Genomic DNA, 27,934 nt, shown 5'->3' on the forward strand with positions numbered 1-27,934 from the left:
TTAGTCCTAAGGCTGGCTGAACCACCAGACACTCCTGGGGCCACTCTTACCTTGAAAGTCCCCCAGAGGCCTCTGCCCCCCAACCCCTAGATGGAAACAAGAACTGCACCTTAACTAACATCCCCTCACTGTAATAGAAAGATGTCAGTCTTAAAGAAATTTAGATTAACTGGGTTTGGATGATTTGGTATTTTTATTAAAAAAAAAAACCTAAAAGTGAACATCAGTCAATTTCAGAAGGCTTTAAAATTATAAATTCAGTCAATCAGCTAAAACTTGTTGGGCTCTTTCATTAGTCCACATGTCCTCAGGGAGGTGACAGCTCTGGGGACAGGGGACGAGTGTTCCCTGGGGCCTGGGGTGAGGTCAGTGCTGATGGGGACAGTCCCCGTACAACAAAGGATGGGGACAGTCCCTGTACAACAACAGAGGAAGAGAGAAAAAAGAAGAGGATGTTATCACCCCATTTCCAACAAATCAGTCACCTCACAGCTCAATCTGTGCCAAGTACAGCCCCACTGATTTCCAGGAAGGTGGCCAAAGTCAAAGGCACCCCTGGAGCAGAGGAAAATTAAACTGGAAAACTTGGTTATTAGAGAAAAAACCAAGTGTGGTACGAAGGTGCAGCCCTGGATCAAGTTCTGAGCTTCCTAGCAGCCAAGGAGAAAAGGGCTCAAGAGGTGAGATGATCCCCTGGCCAACAGAAGCCTTCAGCTTCTTTAAGGAAGACTGGCTGTGCCCTGGCTTCAGGCTGTCTTCACATAAGGGACACGGATGAACCAAACGGGGTCCTCAACTGCGGTTCTTCATGGGACCAGTCCTCTTAGCCCTGGTCTGGGCTGTACTGGAGTCTGTACACTTGGCTGGTGGGGGCATGCAGGATGAGGCAAGCATGAAGAAATCCCCCTGCCCTCAGTGGACTGCTGGCGAAGGGGCTGGGAGGAGACAGGGAGCAACGTGGAGGGGTGAGCAGTAGGGCTGAGTCAGGTCTGGGCGCTGGCCACGAGGGGTCATGGGAGACAAATTGGGTGGAAGGAGAAGTTGCTCAGGTGAAGAGAATGGTGGGAAGGTGGAGGCCGCCAGGAAAGGTCCTGAGATCAGAAACGCGGCCCTCCTCTGGAGAGTGGCTGTGACCACCGACTTTGGAAGGCGGCTGGCCTGTCCTTACTAGGGACAGGGGACAGTCACCTGGCCTTGTCAAGGCCTCTCCCAGACGCTCGTGGCCTCCTGGGAGCAGGCAGGGTGGGCGGGATGTGCCTGTGTGGATGGGGGGAGGAGATGGAGGATGAGAAGAGGGTAATGTCCAAGGATCAGGACCTCGGGCTCTGCTCCCCCAGAGTAGAGGCTACGCTGCCCAGCAGTCTACACGGCCAGAGGGCTGAAAGAGGGAGGACTCGTGGATGGGCAGGTGATGGGTGGAAGGAAGGAAGGGTGAATAGGTGGATGGATGAACAGAAGGAAGGAGGGATGGAAGGAAAGAAAGAAGGAAAAGGAAGGAAGAAAGGAAGGCTAGATGGATGAATGGATGTATGAGTGGGTGCACGGATGGGTGGGTGGGTGAAGGGATGGGTGTGTTGGTGGGTGAAGGGATGGGGGTGGGTGGGTGAAGGGATGGGTGTGTTGGTGGGTGAAGGGATGGGTGTGTTGGTGGGTGAAGGGATGGGTGTGTGGGTGGGAGAAGGGATGGGTGTGTTGGTGCGTGAAGGGGTGGGTGTGTTGGTGGGTGAAGGGATGGGTGTGTTGGTGGGTGAAGGGGTGGGTGTGTTGGTGGGTGAAGGGATGGGTGTGTTGGCGCGTGAAGGGGTGGGTGTGTTGGTGGGTGAAGGGATGGGTGTGTTGGTGGGTGAAGGGATGGGTGTGTTGGTGGGTGAAGGGGTGGGTGTGTTGGTGGGTGAAGGGGTGGGTGTGTGGGTGGGTGAAGGGGTGGGTGTGTTGGTGGGTGAAGGGATGGGTGTGTTGGTGGGTGAAGGGGTGGGTGTGTTGGTGGGTGAAGGGATGGGTGTGTGGGTGGGTGAAGGGATGGGTGTGTGGGTGGGTGAAGGGATGGGTGTGTGGGTGGGTGAAGGGATGGGTGTGTTGGTGGGTGAAGGGATGGGTGTGTTGGTGGGTGAAGGGATGGGGGTGGGTGGGTGAAGGGATGGGTGTGTGGGTGGGTGAAGGGATGGTGTGTTGGTGGGTGAAGGGGTGGGTGTGTTGGTGGGTGAAGGGATGGGTGTGTTGGTGGGTGAAGGGATGGGTGTGTTGGTGGGTGAAGGGATGGGTGTGTTGGTGGGTGAAGGGATGGGTGGGTGGGTGAGCAGATGGGTGGGTGGGTGGGTGAGTTGATGGGAGGAAGGAAGCACTGGGTTCTGACAACTACAGAGCAGCCCAGACAAGCGACGCCCAGGGGCCAGACCCCTGGAGGGGGAGGTGAGGTTGGTGCTCCCCAGCCAGAGGGGCCAGCCTGGAGGGGTAGGGGTGAACGCAGCCATGAAGTGGAAGTCCTGGAAGAGGCTGAGGTATCCCGGGGCGGGGGTTTCGGGACATCAGGACGGGGTCAGGAGTGAGCGTGGGCACACAGCACCGCAGGATCTCCTGGCCCGGCGGGAGGCTGTGGGCTCAGCCCTGGGACAGCCTCCCTGCCTCCACGTGGGAGCTGCGTACCTTTGCCATGCTTGTCCTGGAACTCCGTGAGGAAGCGCGTGATGCGGTCTGAGGGGATGGCGAAGGAGATGCCGGCCGCAACCTTGAGCGTGTTGATGCCAATGACCTCGCCGTCCTGGGCAGGTGATCAGAGCGGGTGGTCACTCGGGGAGCCCAGGCGACCTCTGCCCTCAGCGGCAGAGCGGCGTGTCCGCAGCTCGGCTCCCAGAGGGAACCCTGGCCATCAGCACCCTCCCTGAGAAGCTCCGAAAAGGTGCTCTGGGGTTCACACCTGGGTCAGGGACCCCCACCTCTCCTTGCCTCCAAAGCTGACCCCGCCCCCATCGCTGGAGAGTGTCGGCCGGGGAAGCTTGCAGTCTGCCCCTGCGAAGCAGAGCCCACTGACCGAGGACACCCCCAGGCAGCATTCCAAGGGGCTGAGGCCAAGAGGGACGCGATGAGGACTGTGGGACCCCCCAACCCCGCCTTCTAGAAGCAGGGGGGGCAAGTGGGCCCAGGGCCGCCCCAGCACCCCCCTCCTTTCTGTCCCTTTGGAGCTGGGCTCCCACCCTGCCCTGCCCTGCCCGCCACGAGGCTGGCGTAGCTTGGCCGGATCTGCAGCCTGAGGCCTCTCTCCTGGACCTAGCCCCTCCCTCAGCCCGGCAGGCACCCCTGCCCTGGCTCTCCTGTTCACCTCGGGGGTGACGTCTGCACACGACACCCAGGCCACGGCCTGGCCTGGGCACCAGGGGTCCCCTCTGGGGCCTGCCGCAGAGCTTTGGACAAAGGCATACTTCGCCTGCCTGGTCCCCCAAGTGCCCGTCCCCACCTGTTCCCTAGGAGCCGTGAGGTGGGAGGACCAGGCCAGGAGAGGATCCAGGGACGGAGAGTCTCTCATGGGCCCTGTATGCCCATCCCCCTCCGCCTGGACCACAGGGCGTGGCCTCCTGAACTCTGGCCTAAGGTCCTCCCACACGAGCTTTCCTGAACACCAGCGCTATGGCCTCAGCACTGCTGGAAGAGCCTAGGGCTTGTCAGGGCGCGGGGAGACGCAGCCTCCGCATCAGGACGTGGCGCACCAGCCTCCTTGCACTGTTTCCCACCTGTTGCTCCAGCAGCGACGCCTGCCTGTACGCCTCCACCCCGTGCCCGTGCTCTGCCCTCACCCTGGAATATCTTTCTCCTGCACGTCCCCATCCACCCAAACCCTCCATCTCCACAGCCCAGACGAGATGCTCCCGCCTCCAGGAAGCCCTCCCTGATCCCATGTCAGCTGCCAGGTCCCCCGGCCCGGTGTCCCTCTGGAGCCCTCCCTACTCCTCACACCGTGCTTGGGTGTGTCCCTGCCTGACCCCGTCCTTGGATGGGTCCCCTCCCGAGTACTGCCTGAATGGCAAGGCTAAGGCGTTCCCCTGAGATCTGGCACTGGGGGACCAGACATCTGTGTCTTAGAGAGGGCTGGACCTCAGCTGGTCTGGTCTATCCTTACACGGCCCAGACGCAGGGACCAAACCCAGGGAGCCTGGGTGCCGAGGTGCATGGCACGCCCATCTCGTCTCCTGTCAACACGACAACAGGGGGACCCAGAGGGGGTGACTCGTCCCCAACATGTGTCCCCTGCCCCAGGTCCACCACAGGCACACAGCCCCGGCCTGGGCTGCTGTTCTGGGGGCGTCCCTCACTCCTCTGACAGCACCAGCTCCCCTGGGGGTACGGGGCAGCACATGCTCGGGGTCATATCCTCCTCCTGGGCCTCCAGGCTGTTGGCTGTGTTCTGGGTCCCACGCCTGCCTCGAGGCTGTGCCCCACCCGCCATGTGAGCAGAGCCTCCGAGAACCCGAGGCCCCTGCTCTAGGGGACACTTACCAGGTTCACCAGCGGTCCCCCGGAGTTCCCGTACTGCAGGGGGAAGCAATTCGACATGAGCTGTGCCCTGAGCCCCCCGACCCCGAGGGCTCCTGAAGCTTTTTCTTCCAACTACCATTCCAACCAGCACAGAAACATGTAATCGAATGTCATCCCCGGACAACGTCGAAAGGCCTCATCACTGTCTCCCATTTCATAGATAAGAAAACTGAGGCCCACACAGGCCAAGTGCACGGCAGTCTGATCATCAGGGTCTGACCTGCCCAGTGCTGTCTGCACAGACCTCATGGGCTCCCTGCAGCCTCACATCCACAGGCGGAGCAGCAGGCGGACGCAGGATGGGGCACCATTTCTCACCCCACCAGCCTCGAGGAGTCTCTCAAAGACTAACGCTTCCAGAAGAGGGTCTGAACCACGGCAAAGCCAGAGAGGCAGGCGCCGGGCGTCAAAGTGCTTTGTGAATGCAAAAGCTGCCATCCAACATGATAGTAATAATAACAATAATAGTAATAATCAATGTTGACCGGGCTGTGTATTTGGGCAAAGGTATTCCAGGGGCCTTGGCTACGCCTCTACGTCCCTGAAGGGCTGTCCCGGGTCAGGGCAGCAGCCTCTAACTCCCAGGGCCAGCCTGGCACCCATGGGTAGAAGTCACAGGGAGTCAGAGCTCCAGTTAATCTAAAGAAAGAACTTTCTAGCCCGTGGGTGCGTCCAGGGATGGAGAGGGCTCTGGGGACAGGGCCCTGTGGCTATGGTGGACGCTCACGTTGATGATGGCATCCGTCTGGATGTAGTCCATGTCTGAGTCCCGGAGGCCCAGCTCCCGGCCGTCCCGCTGGGCCGTGCTGACGATGCCCGTGGTCACGGTGTTCTGCAGGGCGAAGGGGCTACCAATGGCCACCACAAACTCGCCGGGCCGGAGGTCTGCCGAGTGGCCCAGCAACAGCGCCGGGAGCTTTTTCTGGGGGGAGGGGGGAGGACACGGGGAGGGGGGGCTCAGCTGTCGGCCTTTGGTGGGACCAGAGCCAGATCACGTCCAGGCCCCCGGCAGGGCGGTCGCTGGAGCAGCTGGACAGAGCCGTCAGGGCTGCAGACCAAGGCAAGTCTGGCTGCCCTGTGGTGGCCACGAGACCCAGGGCTGGCGTTCACAGAGCAGAGGTTCAGCCCCCCAGGGACCACAGGTCTCCCTAGGGCGGGCCTCAGGGGTCCGTCATAGGGAGACTGCACAGAGGGTCGAGCGGGGTACGGCCTCCAGGGTCACTAAGCCCAGTGGTTCAGTGGTCCCAGATCCCTCTGAAAATCCGACAAAGGCATGGACAGCAGCACCCAGAAAATGCACACACTGACGTGTGGAATGGGGTCTGCGCGAGCCCTGGAGCCCAGTGGGGACCCGCGACACTGGTTTTGGAATCCGATGCAGCTCAACCTGACCTCCCAATACAGACACACAGGGAAGCTGAGGCCAGACAGATAAAGCGGCTTAACCACGCTCTGCATCCCCGTCCCGCCTCTGCACGCTGAGGACACCCGCACTCTCCTCTCCTGTTTTCTCCTGGAGCCAGCGGAGCCTGTCTTTCTGTCTGTCTGACTCTGCAGCTGGACTGGGAGCTCTGAGAGGGGCCGTGCCTTATTTGTCTCCATGTTCTGGAAGCTGCAGGGGGCAAGCTCAGAGGAGGAGATGCCCGTGAGCTTGGAGGGTTTCCTGGTTTTGATGCTGCACCCCTCATGTCAGACGTCACCCCGGGGGGAGGGGTGGCAGGTGGGACCCCTCAGCACCACTTCTGCAGCTTCCTGTGGGTCTGTCCTTATTTCCAGATAAAAGTCTTCTCTACAAGGTGCTGGAGTTTCCCCACCAATGGTGTGTCAGTGACAAAGGCAACTGCAGGAAGCAAACTTCCAGGTGAACTAATAACATGAAATCCATGTGCTGATTGTGCAGGGGAGTAAAGCTTCTAAACTACACAATGGAAAAGGGAAGAAAAGCCCCGGAGATGGCCGCGCTCAGGTCACAGGGCCCTCGGCTAACTCTGGAAGTCGGGGGGCAGGATCCCACACCGTGGACCCTCGGCACTGTGGGTTCCATCTGGCCTCTGCTCTCTGCTCCCATGTCAGGAGTCTCCCCTTTTTATGCAGTGCCACCACGTCAAGTAAGAATTTTCCCCTGTTTTTCATAGCAGCTCTCGATAAAGGTGGAAAGGTAAACGCCTGTAAACGGAGTGAGGGGACCTCCGGGCGGGTTAAGGTGACCCCAAGCGGCTGTGCCCACGTGGGAGACGTGGGGTCTCGACGCGCCACCTTCGGTGCTGCTGGACGGCAAAGCCTCCGTAAGTGGCACAAAGGGTCCCAGGTGGAGGAACGGGGCTCTGCAGTCGGGGTGAGGACCCAGGGGGACAACGCGGGTCGGCAGCTTTCCCCAGAGCTTGGTGTGATGCCACGTGCAGGGCTCGGAGGCTAAGAGGCAGACCTGCCGTCATGAGAACCGCTGCAGGCGCTGGGCATCTCTGGGCACCGGGGCACCTGGGTCTTACTGACTCTGCTGGCATCTTTGGCCCCAGGTGGCCGCTGGGGTGCGCCCCTGCCCCCCCTGGGATTGCAGTGCCTGGAAGGGGAGAGACCCAGAGACAGCCAGACCTGGGGTCTCATCCAGCTCTGCCTCTTCCCACAGGGGTCCTTGGGCAGGGGTCGCAAACTGTGGCCCTTGGGCAAATCCAGCCCAATCCAGCAGCCTCTTCTGTAAATAATCTTTTCTTGGACCACAGCCCAGCCATCTGGCCTGTGGCTATCTTCCCAGTCCAGTGCAGAGCAGTTGCTACAGAGACCACAGGGCCCGCGAAGACTATATCATTTACTACCTGGTGCTTCACAGAAGAAGTGTGCCAGCCTCTGTCCTTGAGCACATCCCCCTCCTCCCCCAGCCCCAGTTTTCTCATCTTTGAAATGGACATGGTGTTCCCAGACTCAATAACTACTGGGAAAGGGCTCAAAAGTGGGCAAGGGTCTCCGTTAGGATAGCGGCGTGGAGCCGCTAAACCTCCTCTCCCGTGATCGGGCAAGAGGACACCTCCTTGCAGAAGACCGATCATCTCAAGCGCTGGCAGCTTTATTCAGAAAGAGCAGAAACCAGGTCCAGACTCAGCCAGCTGGACTCGCCAGCCCAGACGGGCCGCCCCTCAGGGGCCTCACGGCATAGGCAGGGCACAGGTCACCGTCGGTGAGCCCGCAGTGGCCCACAGAGTCGTGAGCACAGCGCTGGACGACAAGAAACTCGCTGGAGGGAGCCTAGGACTTAGCTGAGTGGGCCCCTTGGTTAGACTGACCTCGGGCAATCACCTGACTCCCCAGGCCTCAGTTTCCCCTCTGAAATAGCCGGACACCGGCTCCCCTCCCGCCAAGGGCTATGGTGGGGATTGGGGGGTGTACACAGGCTGGCCTCCCAGAAATGGCCAGTGGGAGTCACGGAGGAGCACCGTGGCCCCGGGGCGTGTCTGCCTGCTCAGCCGGGGTGCCGATGTGGAAGTGGGGGGATGGAGGGGGACAAGTATCCCAAGTGCTCCCCACTGGCCTCTGTCACCCCCACGGGGACAGGGGCGTCCCCAGGAACGGGCCCGGGAGGGACAACGGAAGTGTCCTGGGCCTCGGAGACCCTCCGTGTGGGAGTGACTACAGGCAGCACAGAGCCTGCTCTGCCCTGCACGGGCGGCTCAGGGGAAGCGCAGGGCGATGTCCGGACGCCCGGGTTCTAGTCTGACTAGACCCAAGACTGGGGACACATCGCCGGTCCCCGGGGGTCTCAGTTCCTCCGAGCGTCCGACGGGAGGGCTGGGCCAGCGCGTCTCAGAGCCCTGGGATCCAGGAAGGGCCCCCCTCCCCGCCGCCCAGGAAGGGCCCCCCTCCCCCGCCGCCCAGGAAGGGCGCCCCCTCCCCCGCCGCCCGGGAAGGGCGCCCCTCCCCCGCCGCCCACTCACCTTGGGGTGGATCTTGATGGTGGCGATGTCCGACTTCTTGTCGATGTCTTTGATGGTGGCCTCGTAGGTGTCACCGTTCTGCAGCTGCACCTTGAGCTGCTGCCGGCCCGAGACGGTGTTGGTGCTGGACACCACGTGGGCGTTGGTGACGATCAAACCAGCCTCTGACATGATGAAGCCTGAGCCGCTGGACAGGGGCACGTTGCGGCCGAACAGAGGGTGTCTGCGGGGAGGCGAGCGGCGGGCGTTCAGGACCGGGGTGGGGGTCGGCCGCAGCAGAGCCGGTGCCTGGGCCTGGCATCCACCAGGCCCAGGGTCGAATCCCAGCTGTGCCACCTCCTGGCTGTGGCCTCGGCCAGGTCATAAAGTCTAGACCCGTTTCACGGCCACCAAGAGGGGCCCACGATCTGCGACGCGCCATCCGCGAGGATGAGTCAGGAGGCCCGTGAACGTCAGACCCGTGACGACACACCAGGCGCTTCCTGCCCTGGAGCCAGACAGACCATGATTCTAACCTCAAGTCCAGCCCCCACGTACATCTGCCTGACTGTGGGCAGGAGGCCGACCCCTCTGGGCCTCAGTCTCCCCATCTAGGAAATGGGCTAACAACACCGGCTCCACTGAGCCGGGGGCCTGCAGGCAGTTGGTCAACAAGCAGGGCTGCTCCTGGCACAGGGAAGATGCAGGATGTGACCGGGCCTCCGTGGACTGTCACACAGCAGGTTCCCAGGGAATGTCAGTGTCCCAGATCTCTGGCTGCGCAGAGAGAGGGTCTGAACACTGAGGGGAGAGTGCTCCCACCTCCTCGGGCGCCTCCCCACTGCTGCCTACCCTGAAGCCCCAGCTGGCGCGAGGAGCAGAGCTGGCGAGGCTCCGTTCCGTGAATTCCACGCCACGTGCCTACAGGGGGAGCCCTGGACGTGGCAGGGCAGGGACACCGGCCTTAGCATCTGCCTCCGTGAGATGGGATGGAACAGGTGATGCAGCTGGCACGGGGCCCGAGTCAGCATCCTCTGGTGGGGGACAGCACCCCGCCGCGGCTGGGGCCCTCTGAGTAGCAACCTCAGCTCCCAGGATGCCCGACACAGCTCGGTACGCCCCCCGGGAGGGGGGTCGGTCGCCTCTGGGACCCCAGCGCAGGGACTGCATGGAGCAGCTCATTGGTGCCTAAGCTGCTTGGCAGAGACAACGGGAGGGAAGGAGCAGGGATGGCAGGGAAGTCTCCGGGAAGTGGGTCTCTAGGAGGTGCAGAAACACCACCCCAGCATCAGCAGGACCAGGGACAGCTAATGTCACCAAGAGCTCCCTCTGAGCCGGGGACCAAGTCATTTCGCGCTCACAGCCGCCCTACAAGGTGGGCAGGTGGGGAAACAGGACCAGTGACGTGAACCAGCTGCCCGGGGCAGGCAGGGAAAGGGCACAGCGGGGGTCTGAACCAGGCAGCCTGGTCCCTTGGCCCCTCTGCAGGGTGACCAGAGCATCTGTCCACTCACGCCAGCAACCAGCTTCTGCCCGCGCCTACTTCCACGTGGGCCCCTGAGTGGCAGCCGCACCTGAGCCCCGTGGGGCTGCCATGTGTAGGATTTGTCTAGTGTCTGCAGAAGGGCCCCAGGCAGCCCAGGGCCTCCTCTCCGGCTCCAGGGTCACAGCCAGAGGCGCATGATTTTCTGGTGTCTGGGATCTCGGCTGTCTTGGCCTCACCACACGGACATCAGCCTCCAAGGCTGACATGGAAATGGCATCACCGCCTGCCCTGCTGGTTTGGGGGTCTGCTGCCTGGGGCTTTCTGGAAAGACGCTGCCCCCTCCAAGCCACCTGCAAGGCCAGGGACGTGCCACTCACATGTCCAGTTGTCATTTCCTTAATGACACGACTCAGGGTCTGGGGCCCGTGGAAAGGACAGTGAGGGGTCAGCGTATCGCAGGGGGATGGGCTCAGCTCTGAGGTCCAAGAGACTTGGGGCAGCTCTGCAGCGCTGAGCCTGGGGCAGTTCCCCGGGCCTCTGTTTCCACATCCAGAAAATGGGAACGCGGGAGCCCGCCTTACGGATTCATGGGAAGGTGCCTAGGCTGTCAGCGCTCAGGGACAGGCTGCCTGGTCTCTGCCTCTCCTTTAGGAGGCGGGCACACGGCAGGGCTGTTTGGAGCAGCATAGGAACTGTAGGAAAGGCAGCCCGCGCGGCGATGGGCGCACAGCAGGCGTCTGACGACATTGCTGAGCTCACACCATTAGTCTCCCCCGCCCCACCCCGCATGGAGCATTCAGCGGTGAGCACGGTCCCTGCCCTCCAGAGATGGGGGGCAGTCCTGCCCAGTGACAGGGGCTCCCACTACCCAAGCTCCACGGCCGGCGAGCAGGGGGCCCTGTGCTGGGGCCAGGAGTCAGGGCACGAGCAATTCTGCCCACTCCTGGGAACCCCCAGGGCCACCTGGTCCGCTGTGCCTCAGGTGGGCATAATGACACTGGCCGGCCTCCACCACGTGGGGAGAGTGCTGTGAAGACAAGCAAGGCCCTGGGGTCGTGGTCGAGGCCTCAGTGACCGTCCCCTCGGGCAGCGTGGCACACGCTGCCTCCGATCCCAACAGGATGGAGTGGGGTTCTGACCCTGTGTGTCTCATCTGGGCTGCTACTGGCCAAAAGGTTAGGAAACCCGATGGAAGAAACACTTTAAATTTGACAAAAGTCATGCTCTTCGTGTCTTCTCTTTGGGGGGTATAAGTCAATTTGGGACTAGACCCCAGGATTCCACAGGAGCCAGCGGTCTGCAGTACCCCTGTGACACCTGAGCAACCCCCGACCTCGCACCTGCTCGTTCCGCAGCCCGGTCACCTGAGAGGTGCTCTCTGTCTCCTCAGGTGAGGGGGTCAGGGAGGGGGCATCCCCCGCAAGGGCACCAGCAGCTCGGCAGTCTGAGCGAGGCCCGCCGGACCCCACGTCCGCTCTGGTTTCTGCTGCCCCCCAATGCTAGAACTGAGTCTACTTTGGGCCCAGCAGATGTGGGGGAGACCTTGGAGGGGCGAGAGGGGCTCCACGTACCTCAGGAAGAGTTCTATGTGGACCACGGCCGGCGCGATCTTCTCCACCACGTCAGCGATGAAGTTGAATTTGTACCGCGCGCTGGTCAGCTGGTGGAGACCTGCACTGGCAGGAAGAACCAGGTGCTTTAGTGAGGCCCAGACATCTGGGAAGCGGGGCTCACTTGCCCCACGGATGGTTAATGCTGAGCTACCTCACCTCACATCGCCAGGCCGGCCAGGAGGCTCAGAGAGGTCAGAACACTTGCCCCGGGCCACACAGCACTGACGTGACACTCAGGCTGGATCTGGGCTAGTCCCCCTGGGCCGTTGCCCTTTCTCTCAGATACAGCAACGTCCTGGCGTGAGGAAATCGACCCTTCCCTTTGCCAGCTCTGGCCTGTCCCTCCAGGCCTTGGGCTACTGCAGTGGCTGGACAAGGTTACAGCAGAAGCCCCTGGGTGGTCCCTTCTGAGCTGCACGCTCCTGGCCATGGTGTGGCCCCCATCTGGGCCAGGTCAGCTGCCGCTGTCTGAGTCGCCAGGGCCCCGACCCTGATCTGGATCTAACTTAGCCAGGCCCCAGGCTGGCTTACCAGGCAGCTCACGACCTTCCCTGGAACAGTCGCCGGCTCAGATTTCTGCTGCCGTCAGCAGTGGAGCTGCTGCTCGCCAGGACCACAGGCCCGAGACGTGTGGGTGGCACAAGGCCCACACCCCTCTGGTCACCGTGTTCGGGCACGTGCTGGGGTCTCCCAGGTCCCCGCCAGAGACCGGCGCTGTCTGGAACCCACGCTGCCCAGCCCTGCTTGTAAGGGCTCCCAGGGCCTGAAATGAGTACTGGGCTGAGCACCATTGAGCTGCAGCTGTGTGGCTTTAGGCAAATCACTTACCCTCTCTGGGCCTCGACACCTCACCTGAAATGTGAGACCAAAGGTGCCTCTCCGCCTCCATCCCCCAGGGAGCTGTGGGAATAGGCTGTGACTTGCCAACTGTAATGCTCCCTGCCTCGGCAGGGGTGGGAGGGGCTGGGGGGAGCCCACCACCCACCCTGCTCCCTGATGTTGGCGAACAAAGAGGGCTCGGCCCGTAAGGTCCAGCTTCGCAGCTGGTGTCTCTTGATGGTCTCTGGGAAGTGACTGAGCATCAGGATCTAGAGAAAATCTGGTTTTCCTGGTTCTCCAAAGGGACGGGAGGGAGCAGGCTGGGTGCAGCACAGGCGCAGGGGGCAAGGCCACAGTAGGTGCCGCATAAACATCGTGGACAAACGCGGTCCCCATCCGCAGCCCGACTCACCTCCCCAGCTGTCCTGGGGGGCAGCCCTGGCAGGGGTCATCAGCTCCATCCTAAAGGTGGGGAAACCTGAGGCTCAGCTCGAGAACCAGGCTCCTGACAGGGGCTGCAGGGCTCCCTTCCTTAGGGCCCTCCCCTCCTCACTGTGGCCCCCCAAGGCCCTGACTGTGAAGTAAGCCTGAGCTGGGACTCGGGGCCCAGAGGAGAGCTTGCCTTGGGCTCCTCAGTCCGGGGAGGCAAGCAGGGCCCACCCCACGGATCCTGTGATGTCTGCCTCTCAACCAGCCTGTGGGCGCCGGTCACGGCGGGCCCAGCGCCCTGCGTTCAGCCTGAATCAAAGGCCGCCTATCCGGGGTGGCTGGAGACTGGCTGGGAGACGTGGCCCGCTGCCGGCCACCTCGTGGCTCCCTGATGATCAAACTGCGGCCGCCAGGGACCACCGTGCCCAGAGCCCTCCTCCCAGAGGCAAAGCCCAGTGGAGGGATGGTGTCTAAGATTCAGAGGTTGTGTTTGTGGGCAAGGCCCATGCCGGGCCACGGCTCTGCCTCTCCCAGCACACGTGGGTGTCAGGCACGTTTATTTCCACGTGGATAGCCAACAGTCCCTGAAACTCTGGAGGAGAAGCTACCTGTCAGCTAGCCCGTGGGGCCCGAGCCTAGCTCTGCCTGCCCAATCCCAAGGGCACTGGGAACCTGCATTCATGCTCTATCTTAAAGGCACAGGGAAGGAAGCCAGCCACCAACCTTGTTGCCCCTTCCATCCCCGGCAGGGCCCTGGTGACTTCCAGGTTCTGCTCTCTGACAAGAAAACTTCCCTGCTAGGCAATCCCCACATCACCAAGGTCCCGGAGGACCCCAGGCAGTGGGGAGGACTCGGCACCAGGCCTGGATTTACTCTGGCCAAGGCTCGTGCCCACCATGCCATGCTGGAACGGGCAAGCCCAGGTGGGTGAGGCCAGGTGTCGCCCCTCCCTGCTCTGTAAGCCGTGGCGGCCACTTACCCCCAGTCTCTGCTCCATCATCCACCATTCCCACGTGGACCACTCCCCAGTTTTCCCTACCACGATGCTCTGGCCTGTCCTGGATGCAGCTCAAATCTCACCTCCTCCAGGCAGTCCCCCTGGCAGTCTTCTTCCAGCCCTCCTTGGGGCTCCCAGCATAACACCTCACCCACCACACTCACTCTCAAAGGGATGCTGAGTGCCTTCCGTGTGTGTGCTCAGTGCTGGGGATGGGACAGTGACCAGCCAGGCACAGCACTGCGTCACCAGTGACGGGACAAGGGGAGGCCCAGGGTGAGATGGGGGAGTCCAGTGGCACCCCTAATCCAGGCCTGGAAGAGCACACCAGGAGGGGAACAGAGATGCAAAGACACAGCCTCACGCACGAGGGCAGCTACGGGTGGATTCGGCTGACTCCAAGCTGGGCCCAGTGTGAACAAGACAGAGGAGGGGTGAAAACATCAGATCAGAAGAGGCTGCGTGGCCACGCGACTCCATCCCAGATCTCAGGGACTCCAAAGCTCTAGGCGCGTCTGTCCAGCCCCTGGCTGACCCAGCGCAGGTCCCGCAGGCTGAGCGCCCCGAGCTGCCCAAGCGGCCGAGGAGCCGACCTGGCCCCCCGCAGATCTGGACGGCACGGCGGCCTCCCACCAGATGCTTTTCTTTCCAGTGTGGCCTCTCCAGAGATCACTTAAAATAGGTGACCCTCAATTTCATGATTTAAAAGCGAAAACCCAAAGGCTGGCGGGAAACACATCAGAATATTTCACGGTGGGTATTCGGGGCCAGAGGTGAAGTCATGAGTGGTTTTGTTTTCTTTTGTGGATTCTCCAAATGTCCTCCCGTGAGCAAGTTGGCTATAGAAAGAAACAGGAGAGAGAGAGGAAGGCCTGGACGGGCTGTGAGCTGGGCTGCGGTGTGAGATGGCGAGAGGCCGGATGTGTTTCCCAGCATCCCCGGCAGGGCCCTGGTCACTGGCGGGCTTCCGAGGGGAAGCCGGGCTGGGCTCACCTCCCACCCAGGCACCAGCTCCTCCGGGACACACACATGTCCGGATTCCCCGATAGCCCAGCTGTAAGCAGCACACGTGAGCCCCCAAGGCAGCCCTTGAGAGGGGGCACGGGAGGGAGGGCCCGACCCTAACCCAAGGACGAGGATGCTCCGCTTGACCCCATCCGGCCCAGCACACAGTAGGTCTGCAAACACCACCACAGAGAACACTGTTCAGCCTGTTAACCAGGTTTCGGGGGGAGCAGCCTCACAAGAGCAGCGTCAGTGTGTCCCAGGAAACAGGCCAGAGACAAAGATGGTTTAGGGTGGAGACAGGCCTGGAGCTATAGCCCCAGGTCCCACGGACTTCAGAGCGCGCGCCTGCCCTGACCCCACGGCCTGGGGCTCCCCTGTGGAGCTCCTGGGTCAGCCGGCGGGTGACACAGGCCCTGCCAGGCCCTGTCTCTTTAAGCTGGCGAGGTGGGTGGTGGGGAGGAGGTGGGAGGCGGGCAGGGCCTGCTCTCTGGTCCTCTTCCCCACACACAGATGAATCATCCCATGAATCAGTGGGAAGGGAAGACGTGGTTCCCACTGCCTCTTTCCACATGGAAACCTTGGGCCCCACGGCTGGGAGGCAGACGCTGTTTATTTGGGGGTTTTGACAACCCCCATCCCCGCCCTCACACGGTCCTGGAGCCAAAGTTCTGAAGTCAACAGTCAGTCTTGACCAGACTCAGCTGTTAGCATTTCTTTTGTTTGTTTTCAAAAATGAGCTGCAATCCACAGGCTTTGGAAGTTCTAGTCAGGAAGGACTCGACACAGAGCAAAGCAAACAAGGCCAGGTGTCCAGCGGTGGCGCCCTCCCGCAAGAGGAAGGGGCACAGCCAGGGCGGAAAGGGACGGGGAGAAGGGCTGGCAGGGAGCCAGGCGGGGCCCGGGGCTCCACCTCCCACATGTCTGCGTGTCAGGGCTTCCGGCACAGCGGCAGACTCTGGGAGAGGACCCATGATGTGTCAGCTCTGGACAGTCACAACTGCCATGGCACGGATGGGGAAATCGAGGCCCAGGGTGGGACAGTGACTGGCCCAGACACCCCACAGGGCCACTGATCCTGCTGCACGGGTTGTGTACTGCACAACTCCAGGACCATTCTTAACAAACATCACAGCGTGACTACCTCCCTTGGAATTGTGCAGTGCGCAACCTGCACAACCGTGTGCATCACCCGTCCAGCACACGATGGGCAGAGCCAGGACCGAGACCCAGTTCTTTCCTCTAACTCTGAGGTCACTGCCCCTTCTTCTATTGCCTCCTGCAATCAGAAGACACCGCCCCCCCCATCACCCAGTAGTTAGGTAAGAGCTGGGAATGGAGGGGCCGTCCGCAGGTGCCCACAAGGTCCCAGGCTGCGCCCATCTGTCCATAACACTGACTACAGCCTGTAGGCCAGATGGCAACCTCTCAGCAGGGCTTACGGACCTGGGTGTCCAGGTCCCATTTACATCTGCAGCCTTGCTATTGCCACACGCCCCCGACCCGGTACCCTCGGCTCTGGTTCCCCAAGCATGCGTGCTCCGAGTGCCCCCCCAAACCTTTGTAATCAGTCCCTCCCTCAGCACCGCCAGGCCCAGGCCAACTCACCTCCCCTGGGGAGCCTGACCTGACTCAGTGGACTCAGTGACCGAGCTCACTCGTCTGGGGCCCAGGGCACCTGGTGACCCCTCCCAGACCTGTCCTTCAAGATTGTCCCCGTGGGCTGGGTGCCCCTGACCCACAGTGGTGAGCGGAGAGCAGCAGGGGAGCAGGGGAATTACCAGGGGCTCCCCCACAGCCTCTCGCCCTCACCCCAGGCCCCACCCACTACCCACAAGGGACAGGCTTCAAAGCCCCAAGAGCCGTCTTCCGGGTCTGATTAGTTCCCAGGACGGCTCCCTGCCTGTGTTTTTCTTTTTCTTGAAAACATGCCTGTCCCCGAGTGAACTGTCTCCCCCCAGCCAAAGACAGCGGTTACAGCTCCCGGGGGGCGATGCTGCTGTCCGCGACCCCCAGGCTCCCGTCTCTGGAACCCAGGGCTGAGGGCTGCAGCCGGAACTCTCTCTCCGTGAGCCATGCCAGCCGGGGTTCTGGGCACTTATGATAGCGGGGAGTTCTCACAGCAGTTCTGCAGGGCAGGAATCTTCACCCATTTTACAGGTGAGGAAAAAGGCTCCGAGAGGTCAGGAGACCCGCCAAGGCCTGCAGCCAGGTCCCAGACCCCCGACCCCCGGCACGGCTCTCTCCCCGTGCTGGTCCTCAGCCAGGGGCAGTGGCTGTCCCACCCCCAGAAGAGCCCAGCCCTGGCCGGTCCTCAGCTTAGGGGCCAGCCTGGCTTTTCTGGCTGTGAATCCCACTGGGGCTGCAGGCAACCCTGCGGAGGAGAGGGCTCGGCTATCAGCTCGTTTGTGCTTTGTCAAAGGGGCCCCACAGGCCAGGCAGGACTCCGGGATGCCCACAGGGCCGCCCAAGCCACGGAAGCCAAGGTAGGGTCAGCCCCTGGTTCTCCTCTTACAGGAAGCCCTCCCTGCCCTGACTGGCCCATCAGCTGACTCCTCTGGGTTCAGGCTCCTCAGCTGTGACGTGGGTACTGAACGAGGCCAGTGGAACCCCCGTGGGCAGGGCCTGGCACGTGGCAGCCGCTCCACAAACACTGCCCTCCAGCTCCTTCCCGTCCTCCACCGCCCCACCTTCCTCTCACAAACTCCACTTATGTCAGATACGTCCATTTGTCAACACTAACGCCTATTAATTAACGCTTACATCGTGCAAAGCACTTGAAATTCATTATCTCGTTGATTGTCAATGACCCAGTGAGGAGGATCTGTTGTCCCCATTTCACAGATGAAGAAACTGAGGCGTGGAGAGTTTAGACTTGCAGCGTCTCTCCACAGGAAGTGGTAGAGCTGGGACTCACCCCTGAGCAGCCGGGAACAGAACTGGGTCCCAGTTGTGGCTCTGTCCATTATTTGCTAGAGGGGCTAGAGAATACAGTTGGGCAGGCTGTGCACTGCTACCCTCTGCACCAGACCGGGCATTCAGTTTGGGATGCGCACACACCCACACGTCCTGGCCACATCTTTGCTACACTGAGGACAAGGGGTCTGTGATTCTATTCTCTTTCCAACCTGTTTATTCAACACCCTTATCAAAACCAAGCAGGGAGGCCACTTCCTCAAGGTGCTGGAGGCCTGCCCGGGGTACAGGACACTAGACGCACAGGCAGGAGGACCCGGGTTCAGCACAGCTGTCCCTCCCCACCTGGTGACCTCGGGTAGCCCGCTACACCTTGATGAGTCTTTTCTTCTAAAGGGCCGTGACAAAAACCCCCAGACACGATGTGTGTTTAGCCCAGAGCACAAGGTCTCGCCCTTGACCCTGGTAAAACCTGGTGGCTTCTCACCCTCAGAGCAGGCCCAGGAGGAGGCCGCTTTCAGACCCTCTGGCAGGACACACCGACTCACTTGGTCAGCCGCTGGCTACTCTGTCATCCGGTTTGCATGAACCCCCGGCTTCCAAGGAGGCCAAGGGAATCTCTGCTTGGCCTCATTCCCCAGAGCTCCCGGCAGCTGAGAGGTGCGTACATGCGAGGCCAGGTGGACGCAGCCGGTGGGCCTGCCATACCCTTGCTCCAGTTCACCCAGCACCGTGCTCGCAGTGTGACCAGGTCAGGGCAGTTCATCCCCGGAGCGGCTGGGCGTCTCTGCTGGGTCCCCTCAGACGTGGACTTGAAGGCAAGGACGGGCCTGGATTTGCGCTGGGTGGGGGTGGAGCTCCACAGGCTCCACAGGCCCCACAGGTCACGGCGGGGCCCCCAAAGCCTGGAGAGGTGATGAGCCTGCTACCCTGTCCCAAACCTAGGCCACCCCTTCTCAATGACACAAACGGAGCAATACTGCCGCCAACACACGGACAGGGCCACTCACCAGCCAGGCTCTTGTCACGGAACCCCGTGCCCCATACACACCCTCCATGCCAGAGTCCCCCGCCAGAACCTGACCACAGCTCTCCGAACCCACTGCTCCAGGAGAGGCCCCGCCACCCACCCTGACCCCCTACCCCCGTCAGTCATGAGATACTAATGCTTCTGGAGCCTGTCCCCCTCGGCTGTCCCCCTAGCTCAGGCCTCATCAGTTCTTCCTCCTCAGGGCACCAGACTCGCACTAGCTGGGCCCCTGTACCCACTCTGTAAACCTGTTACCCATAAGCCTTCAGGGGTCCCTCACCTCCTAAAGATGGGTCACCCTCACAGCTCCTCCCTCTGGCACCAGCTTGCTCAGCACTTCCTGCTGTCCTCCTCAGCACAGGCTCTCTTTGCAGCAACCCCTCCATGGCTGTTTAGATGCCACCTCCTCCAGGAAGCCTTCCCTGATCTATGTCTCTCCCCATCCCGGAGATGGGTTCTCCCTCCCCTGAGTTCCACACATTGTCATCTGTCCCTCACAACACAGATGATCAGGGATTTCACAAGGACTCAGCTGGTGGTGGTGATGGTGGGCAGGCTGCAGAGGCCAGGACGTCCTGAGCCTGCAGGCTGCATCAGAAGTCCTGCTTGGTCCCAGAGCCAGTGGTCCCAGAGTCACAGCAGGGCTTTGGGCTGGGGAGACGTGCGTCTCATACCCGCCCCCTCGGGCCACCGTGTGGAGGTGCATGGGAAGGGGAGAGGCCTGGGAAGACAGACTGCACGGGGTGCTGTGGGATCCCAGTGCACCTCCAGACCAGCTCAGTGAGCGTGGAGGGCGAGGGTGCTTCCCAGTCCAAGCCCTGGAGGGAAAAGCACAGCTGCACAGCACCCCGGGCCTTAAGCTTCTCTTGGCTGGACGCCTCGCTCTTCACGAGTCCCCAGGAGCTACCAGATGCTGCAGTTCAGTCCTGCTGTCTGGGCAGGGGGAGTGAGAGGAGTGGGGATGCCTGATGAGTCCTGAATGCAGAATTCTGAGACCCACAAGGCCCCAGGAAGCTGCTAAGAGGATTAAAAATCGAAAGCCAACAAAGCGCTTAAGTAAATAGAGCTGAGAGCCTCTGTTGGCACCTGCACTGGGGCTGAACGATGAAAGCTGATGATTAAATGCCACGTTGTGAACCGCCCAGGGCTTGAGATTCTGATTTAACTGCACGCTTGAAGGTCTATTTGTCTGCAGCTGTGGGCAGAGAGGCTGTGAAAAGGGACACCTCTGCTCTCCGCGGACCCTCTGCACACAGTTCTCTGGGTTTTACTCTTCCATTGATAGATATTCACCCACACCGTGTGGTATCTGTGCCTAGCACAGACATGGGAGTACACAAGAGCTCCATGGATAGGTGGTGAGCCCATCATCACTGGAGGTATGCAAGGAGGGACGCCCACCACGTGGGCCAGGCTTTCATTCCACAGCACCTACTGAGCCCAGGTGCTGGACAGACGTCTGTCTGTGGTCACTGAGCTACTGTCCTCTTCTCACCGTCCTGTTTCCCCCACTGTCAGTTTCTCCAGGACACAGATGGGGTCTGCCTCATTACAGGGGCCTTGTTACCAGCCCACGGCCAGCGGGACACACAGAGAAGGTGCTTCACAGACGTGGACTCCCTCAGTCAAGAATAAAGGTTTCAAAATGCCTAGAGCACCTCCAACCTCCCTGCTGATCCCCGGCACCCTGGAGCCTGATTCTAACAGCATCCACTACTTGGGAGAGCTGGCACTGGGAAGGGGACCACAGACACCACCGAGCTGCAGTGGGCAGGCGCCAGGCCCACCCTGAGCCCTCTGCCTCCCAGACCCACCAGGCGGCTGGTTCCGAGCCCCAAGTCAGAAGGTGTGATGGGTGCTCAAGAAATGATAATGCCCATGGCATCGAGTGGCACCGTGCTCCCGGTCTCCTGGGCACGATCCAAACACAAGACTGACCTCATCGCCCTCACTTCTCTTAAAACCTTTCCATGGCTTTCCCGTGTAATCATGGCTAAGCCCACATAACGCTTCCCAAACCGGGCTCCCCGGAACCCCGGTGTGCCAGGAGGTCACGCGTGTTCTGCCAGGAAAGAGCTCTGTCGAAGTTCTCTTGGGAAACCCTGGGTTTTATCGTTTGGTGGGGTTTTTTTTTCCTTGCTGTAGGTTTTCTCAGAAGCTCTGATGGACTCAGGTGGAGTGTGAACCCCCACTGCAGGGCCGGCGTTTACTTTCCCAGACTTCTGGGGCCACAGGACACTTATTTTCAGAATCCCAGACACGATTCGGGAAGCCTGGCCTACAGGATGAAGCCGAAAACACGACGTTTATGGGCCACTTTTGGTCCTGTCCCAGCCAAGCCGCCCAGCCCTGGGTGTCTCTCACAAGCCTACACGTGCACGCGCGCACACACGCCTCCCCTGCACAACAACTGCTCTGGGCTACGTGGCTCACCATAGGCACATGGCCCCACGTGGTGGTTCACGCTGTCTTCTCTTCCCCGAAAGCCTAACCCTCCCGCTACCTGGAAGACGTGTCCCCATCCTCGGGGATTCAGCTTAGAGGCCCCTCACCCCTGAAGGTTTCCCGGAACTCCAGGCAGCCGTGCTCCCCACGGCAGAGCCTGTTCTGGCGGTCAGCATCTCCTGGTGGGCAGCTGCGGGCTGAGGGCACACACCGCGGCCTGACAACTCCATCGCCGTGAACTCCGGGCCCAGCGCAGGCTGCTGCACTCAGAGCACCTGCGGAACCGACGCCGGAGCCTGCGTTCCTGAGAGGTGCCCCAGACAAATAAGGGCACAGAAGGGTTTGCCAGCATTTTCTTCCACAGGGTCAACCTGTGTGGCAAGAAGCAACCCAGGGCCAAGTCCAGGTTAGGGGAGGCTGTTCTAAGGTGTGACGGGACTGAGAAAATTTCCTACCCCGACGGCCGGTCCCCACAGAGCTCCAAGCAGTCCAGAGGCTCCACAAGCCCGCTCCCCATTCCTAAACAGCCCTCAGGTGACATGCGTTTTAAGCGCAGGGCAAGACAAGAAAGGAAACACCCCATGTCACTCAATTGGTGTCTCTCGAATATCAAGACTGGATATTTAAGGCCAGGAAGGATCGCTTTGCATCCGACACCCAGGCAGGCAGGGAGATGGGGACCCGGGGAAATGAGACACAACATGGGTAAGTTGTGATGAGGCCAGAGGCTGGAGAGATGTAGAGCTAGACCAGGCCCCTCGGGGTGGTTAGGAGAGCACCGGGTTTCACTGTTGACTACTTCTGTGACCTTGGGGACAGCACTTTACCTCTCCCAGCCTCAGTTTCCCCACCTGGAAGACCAGAAGGCTGGTTGGATGATTTCTCAAAGAAACCATCACTTGTGCCCGGGGAGTGTGGACAACGAGGCTCCGCCCCGGCTCTGAGCCTGTTTCCCCAGGAGACCGCTTCGTTCCACCCCCCACCCCCGCAGTGCCAGCGGAGCAGCCCGACCGAGAGCGCTTACCCGATGGGCAGGCGCCTTTCTGCAGCTGGCGCACGGGCGTCCCGGAGAGCTGCAGCGCGCGGCGGCTGGCCGCCTGCAGCGCGCACACGTTGGCGTAGGTGTGCCCGTCTGTGCCGCACACGGCGTGCGCCCAGCGACACCGACACACGCCGCGCACACACTCCAGGCTCTCCCCGCACGGCGAGTCTACGGCGCGGCCGCACGGCTCGCCCTCGACGGCGGCGCACACCAGGCAGCAGTTGCAGAGGTCGGGCACGTAGCCGCCGGGACAGCGGGGACTCGGGCACCGCGACACGTCGCAGCGCGCGGGGCACGACGTGGCCAGGGGCTCCCGGGCCAGCGCCAGCGCGACCAGAGCGGCCAGGACCAGCGCCCGCGCCTGCATGGCGGACGGGCCCGCGGCGGGCGGCAGCGCGGGGGACCGGCCAGGGGCGCACCGAGGCCGCTGCTCCGGGCGCCGACGGAGGGAACGCGGGCGGGAGCGCGGCCACACGCGCCGGCGGCTTAGGCGGGCGGGCGACGGGACCGCAGAGACATGCCCGGGGGGCGGAGAACGCGGGGCACTGGGGAGGCGCCCGCTCCCTCTGGGCAGACGGTGGCGGGTAGCCGGCCCCGCCGCGTTTAAAGGCGCCGGCCTCCCGCCCGCCCTCGCTGGAAGGGGGCGGCCCGGCCCCTCCGCCAGCTCCGCCCCGGCCCAACCGCCCCCGCCCGGCCTTCCGGGCCTGGACCCACCCGAGGCCGAAAGCGGGGCCCGCCTGGTCTGGGAAACCGGTGTGATGGATATTCTGCGACCCCGCCCCCCGGCTAGGGGCCTTGGGGAGGAGAAGCCACCAGTGTGCGGGCCTCCGGCACCCCTGGGGATCCCTGAGCTAGCCGAGTTCAAGGCTGAGTTCCAGTGACCTCAGCTACTCCCCCTCCCCCTCCTAGAAATGGGCCGTCCCGGCTCCTCCCCCCCCCTGCCTCCCCCCCGCCTGCCTCCCCTCCCTACCCCCCCCCCCACCCCGGGCCTCCTCAGCCAGGAAGCCCTCAGGACAGGGCCCGACCAATCCACGTTGGTGGGAGGGATGGATGTCACCCGTCACGGCTCCCCACCTCCACTGGGGACAGACCTACCGGAAGTGCCGCCCCCACCCCCTGTCCTCAGGCTTTAGGGCTTGGAGGATGTGCTCCCCCAGGCTCTGGACAGGGCCTGTCTGGGGGCAGCCCCGCCCTCGGTGCTCTGTGGCCCTGGCAGTTGTCTTACAGCTCCGTGCCTCAGTTTCCTCTCCAGGAAAGGGGAAGGCATAGCACTTGCTGCCTCATAGGACGTAGGGAGAGTCCCACACAGTGGATGGTGGAGGAATGTCCGCGAGCACTTTGCGCGTCGGCCCATGGGACCGGGAGGCTGCTCCACCCTCCTGATTATTCCGCACACGGTCTCTGAAAAGCCGCTTCAGACCCAGGCCCTGCCGGAGGGCCCAGAGCCGGGTGACCATGATGTCATCAGCGTGACGAGGGCTGTGGGGATCCGAGGAGAGGGCAGAACCCACCTTTGGAGGTGAGCTTCAAGAGGGTGTAGGGTCTGGGACTGCCCTGGTGGTCCAGTGGTTAAGACTCCGTGTTCCCAATGCAGGGGGCCCGGGTTCGATCCCTGGTCAGGGAACCAGATCCCGTATGCCGTAACTAAGGGTCCTGCATGCCGCAACTAAAGATCCTGCATGCCGTAACTAAGACCCGGTGCAGCCAAATAAATAAATAAGAGGGTGCAGGGTCTGGATGCGGTCATGGGCCTGGGGGCGGGCGGGGTCCAGCCAGGAGCTCTGCCCCACCTGGGCCAAGGGTCCACACGCAAAGGCAAGTCAGAGTGGCGACCCATTCGGCAGAGAAAGCCCTCGGGTGCAGACCCTGGAGTTGGGGGTCTGTACCCTCTCTGGCAGGCCCTTCAGCCGCCTGGTGAAGTCTGGCGAGCCCTGCTCGGAATGATGTCTTTTAAATGCATAAAACAAGCTGCAGGGCATCACTAGGGGGAACAATGCTCTGATTAGTCCAGGTAGTTAAACATATAAATCCACGGTGTGTACGTGGCTTCTCTGTGAAGCGCTTGAATAAGATCTGGCCCCAGTGGGACACCCGGCCAGATATCAGAGCACAGGGGGGTCTAGAGGTGCCTGCAGCCGCTGCAGCATGGGGGGAAATACCTGTGTTCCTCTCGGTGACAGGGTCACAGGGGCCCTGTGGCTTGGGCCTGCTTCACCATGGAAGGATATGCTGGGCTTCAGGGGAGGGGATGGTGAAAATAAAGATTTTTTTTTTCATCCGAGTTTTCAGACCCCCAGGTTAGGAACCTCTGGCTCAGAGGAGGGAGAGGGAGCTGGGGTGGGGGGGAGGGACTGTGTCTGTTCCCTGAGGGCCTTGGCGTCCTTGAAGGACTGGGCACTGCTGAGAGGTTAGACGGGATGTGGCCCATCTGACAGGTACGCTGGAGGAAGTGGCTCAGGCTGGGGTACAGAAGGGGAGCTGGGGGCCCTGAGAGGCAGTGGCCGTGAGCGTAGGGTTGAAGGTCAGCAGGAGAACGGGCCGCAGGAGCCTGGGTCTTCCCTTTCTAAAAGGCCCTTTGACAAAGGGCAATGGGATATGCACTTCTGCCTCGGAAAACTGGAAATGCATTTTGCTTTGAAGATATGGAGAATTTCAGGCCTTTCTTGGAATAACCCAGAATGCCAGGGGTGGGGGACCACAGGGCTGGTCTGGGCCTCCCCCAACCCTGGCCAGGGCTCCTGGTTTGTCTCTCCTCTAGGGAGGGTGCAGGTCTGAGGGGCAGAGGGAGTGGCCCACGGGCGCAGGACATCCTGGGGGCACCATGACCCAGAGTAGGCTCCTTGGGGGGCCTCGGCATGCCAGACACCCAACCCTGCCGGGATGCTGCAGTGCGCAAAAAAGCAGAGACCTGGGTAGGACCGGGAGCTCATTTCTTCTCAACCTTTTGTCTACAGGTGGGGAAACTGAGGCTCAGAGAGGTCCTAGGCTGGCCACAGCTGCAGACCAGAGCTCTCACGGCCCTCTACAGTTTACACGGGACAACGCCTGCTGTCCTTGGGCCCTGAGGCTGTTCGGGTGCTCTGCTTACATGATTTGATGCCGCATTCACGGCTGCCCTGGGAGGTGGGTATCGCGATCCTTGAAGGAAGCTCTGGGATGCACGGGTCACAGTGTGTGGCAGCCTGGGACTCAGTCCATGCCCTTCCCTCAAGACCACACTGCCCCCAACGGTCACCTGATTTGACCTTTACAACCGTCTTGCAAAGGGGATATTTATTCCCCTTGTACAGATGGGGAAACTGAGGCCCAAAGTGAAAGGGCCCATCCGTGGCTTCCCTTCTCCCCTCTGAAACTGGGGTGCAGTCCCTGGGTTTGCCTTTGTTTTTGCCTGAAATAGGCAGGCCCTTCTCACAGAGGCTGCAGTGAGCATGGCTGGCCCCGGGCCCAGAGTGCTCTGTCGGTGAAAAGGGAATCTGTTTCCAGATGTTCCTGCAGCTGCCGGGGAGACGGAGGGAGCAGCGCCCCCTGCTGCTCCGACTCCATCCTGCCTCTGGGTGCGAACCAGGGCACCTTCAGTGGCTTCCCCGCCTGCTGCGGGAGCCCCTCCCGCTGGATCTGAGTCTCCGCCTCCACCCCACCGTGGGTGAACGTCCTCGGAGGCCTGGGATGCTCCCAGGTGCTGCTTCAAGGAAGCTGGAGGCTCTTCCTATTACTCCCCCTTACCCCCCACCGTTGGTGCTTAAGGCCTTTTAGAAACAAGAGCAAGACAAAAAGGAAGGAAGAGAAAAAGCAGCAGCGAGTGAGAGAAGAGCAACGGGAAGCCGGAGGCGGAGCCAATATCCAAATTCGCGCCACGAGATGCTAGTTCTTAGCGCATGCCCGTAAATTTGGCTCCCAGCTTCCCGGTAGCCAAGGCAAAGATGGAAACGCGATGTCCATGTTGGAGGAAGAAGCCATTCTCCAAAGCAGCCTGACTTCTCACTACTGAGGGGAGAGAGGTGTCCCCAGGGAGCCTCAGGAAGGATTCTGCAGGAGGGCCTGACACCTTCCACAGCTGGTTCCGTGAGGCTCCCCAGAAAATAGCTCTCAGTGGGAATGAGGGGCAAGCCAGACTAGGGATCCTGCAAGAAGCTGCACTCCTCAGCAGGTGGGATTCAGACTGGCCCAGGGGGAGCAGGGGAGCTCTGCAGTAAGTGCCCAAGCTTGGTGGAACGTCCTAGAACCTCATTCAGGACCTGAAGCAGGTGATACTGAACTTGATGAACCTGATGAACTCACTCATGAGAACGAACGCCTTCCCCATGTAACACACTATACCGCAGGGAAAGAGCTCCACGAACCTTTCAGTGCGCGGGTTGGGTCAGCCCATGTGACTCCTGGCACACAACACAGCAGGGCGAGAAGGTTCCAGAAAAGGGGAGCGGGCCATGAGGACTGAAGGCCATCAGACCCATGTCAACGAGGGCCGCAGACACTCTGCCCTGGGACCCTCTAAGAAAACATAGCCCAGGGGACCGAGGCATTCTCCCCATAGCCTGGCGCCCAAGGGCCCAGGCGGGGAGACCGGCGGGGTTGCCTGGCGCATCCCTGAGCACCGGCAGAGCAGCGAGCGGTGGGCGGAGGGCAGTCATGCTCCCTGCAGACTCCGCCTCACGGTCACTATCTGGGTATGGTCACCATCTGGGTCGTGCCTGACTCCGCTCCAGATATCAGCCGCTCGTAGAGAGGGGCAGTGTCTCATCTCCCCAGCGCTGGCCAGGCTGGGCGTTGGCCAAGGTTACTTACACTAATTGGAATGGAATTGAGTCTGTCCAGGCGGGAGCCCTGGGGGACCTCCAGCCCAGGCCTCCATCTCTGCACAGAGTTGGACAGCCGGCCAGACCTTGGTCCTCGGGTCGAGCTCTCCAAGCTCTGGGAAGCCTCTGCCCTTTGACCTGAACTTTGTCTAAGGCTTCACGTTGGATGAGGTCATGACTTAAGTCACTTAGGGGACTTCGCATCCCGACCGCACCTCGGCCTGCAGTAAGACTCGTCAGCCCACGTTAGTGGGTGACTCAGAGGGTGGGCCCCCTGCACAGGGTTAGGGTGGGGAGGGGGACGGGGTGGGTGGAACCCACTCTGTCTTCAGCCCCCAGCCCCTTGGCCCTTGCCACACTTGGAGGAGGTGAGTCTCTCTGAGAGAGAGACTTCCCTCCTCAACCCTGTGTCCTCCCTGGCCCCTGGCCTCCGGGGACAGAGGGGGAGGGGCAGGCACCAGCTAGCACTCAGGACTGCTCTGGGGACCCTGGGGAATAGGTGCTGCTATAATCCCCATTTTGCAGGTGGGGCAGCCAAGGCACAGACAGGTGGGGTAAGGTGGCCAAAGGCACAGAGCCTGCCCGACACGGCGCAAGATATGGACCCAGGGTGTATGGCTCCAGAGCGCATGCCCACGGCCAGTCCACTGCGTGGTCTTGGGGCAACCACACCATGACAGCACGCACGGAGGATGCTGGGACAGAGGGAAGCCTAGGGGCTGGACGGGGTCCACTCTGGGGCCCAGGGGAAAGGAGGGCCCTTCCCTGAGTGGACTCTGAATGCTGGGGAGGGGCTTGCTGGACAGAGCAGGAAAACAGGGAACCCCAGGAGAGGGTGCAGGGGTGCAAAGGGGGCCAGCAGGGTTAGGGAAGGCAGGCCTTCTCTCTAGGGCAGTGGGGACCCCTGGAGGAGGAAAAGTAGC

General features: G+C 61.5%; 1 protein-coding gene across 1 annotated transcript in view; it reads right to left on the reverse strand.

Moving 5' to 3' along the window:
* HTRA3 (HtrA serine peptidase 3) overlaps positions 1-22,597 on the reverse strand; it is a gene marked incomplete at its 3' end in the record, with an annotated part of 29,317 nt that extends 6,720 nt beyond the window's left edge. Inside the window, exons 1-6 of the mRNA XM_082838100.1 lie at positions 22,198-22,597; positions 11,490-11,589; positions 8,454-8,676; positions 5,255-5,449; positions 4,489-4,521; positions 2,644-2,758 (exon numbers count right to left, since the gene is read on the reverse strand). Coding sequence (XP_082694226.1) covers positions 2,644-2,758; positions 4,489-4,521; positions 5,255-5,449; positions 8,454-8,676; positions 11,490-11,589; positions 22,198-22,582 — 1,051 coding nt within the window. The 5' untranslated portion in view covers positions 22,583-22,597. The remainder of the gene's footprint in view (positions 1-2,643; positions 2,759-4,488; positions 4,522-5,254; positions 5,450-8,453; positions 8,677-11,489; positions 11,590-22,197) is intronic.
* Positions 22,598-27,934: the final 5,337 nt, after the last annotated feature.

The sequence above is a fragment of the Leucopleurus acutus genome (genome assembly GCF_964270905.1).
Source record: "Leucopleurus acutus genome assembly, chromosome: 4".
NCBI lineage: Eukaryota > Metazoa > Chordata > Mammalia > Artiodactyla > Delphinidae > Leucopleurus > Leucopleurus acutus.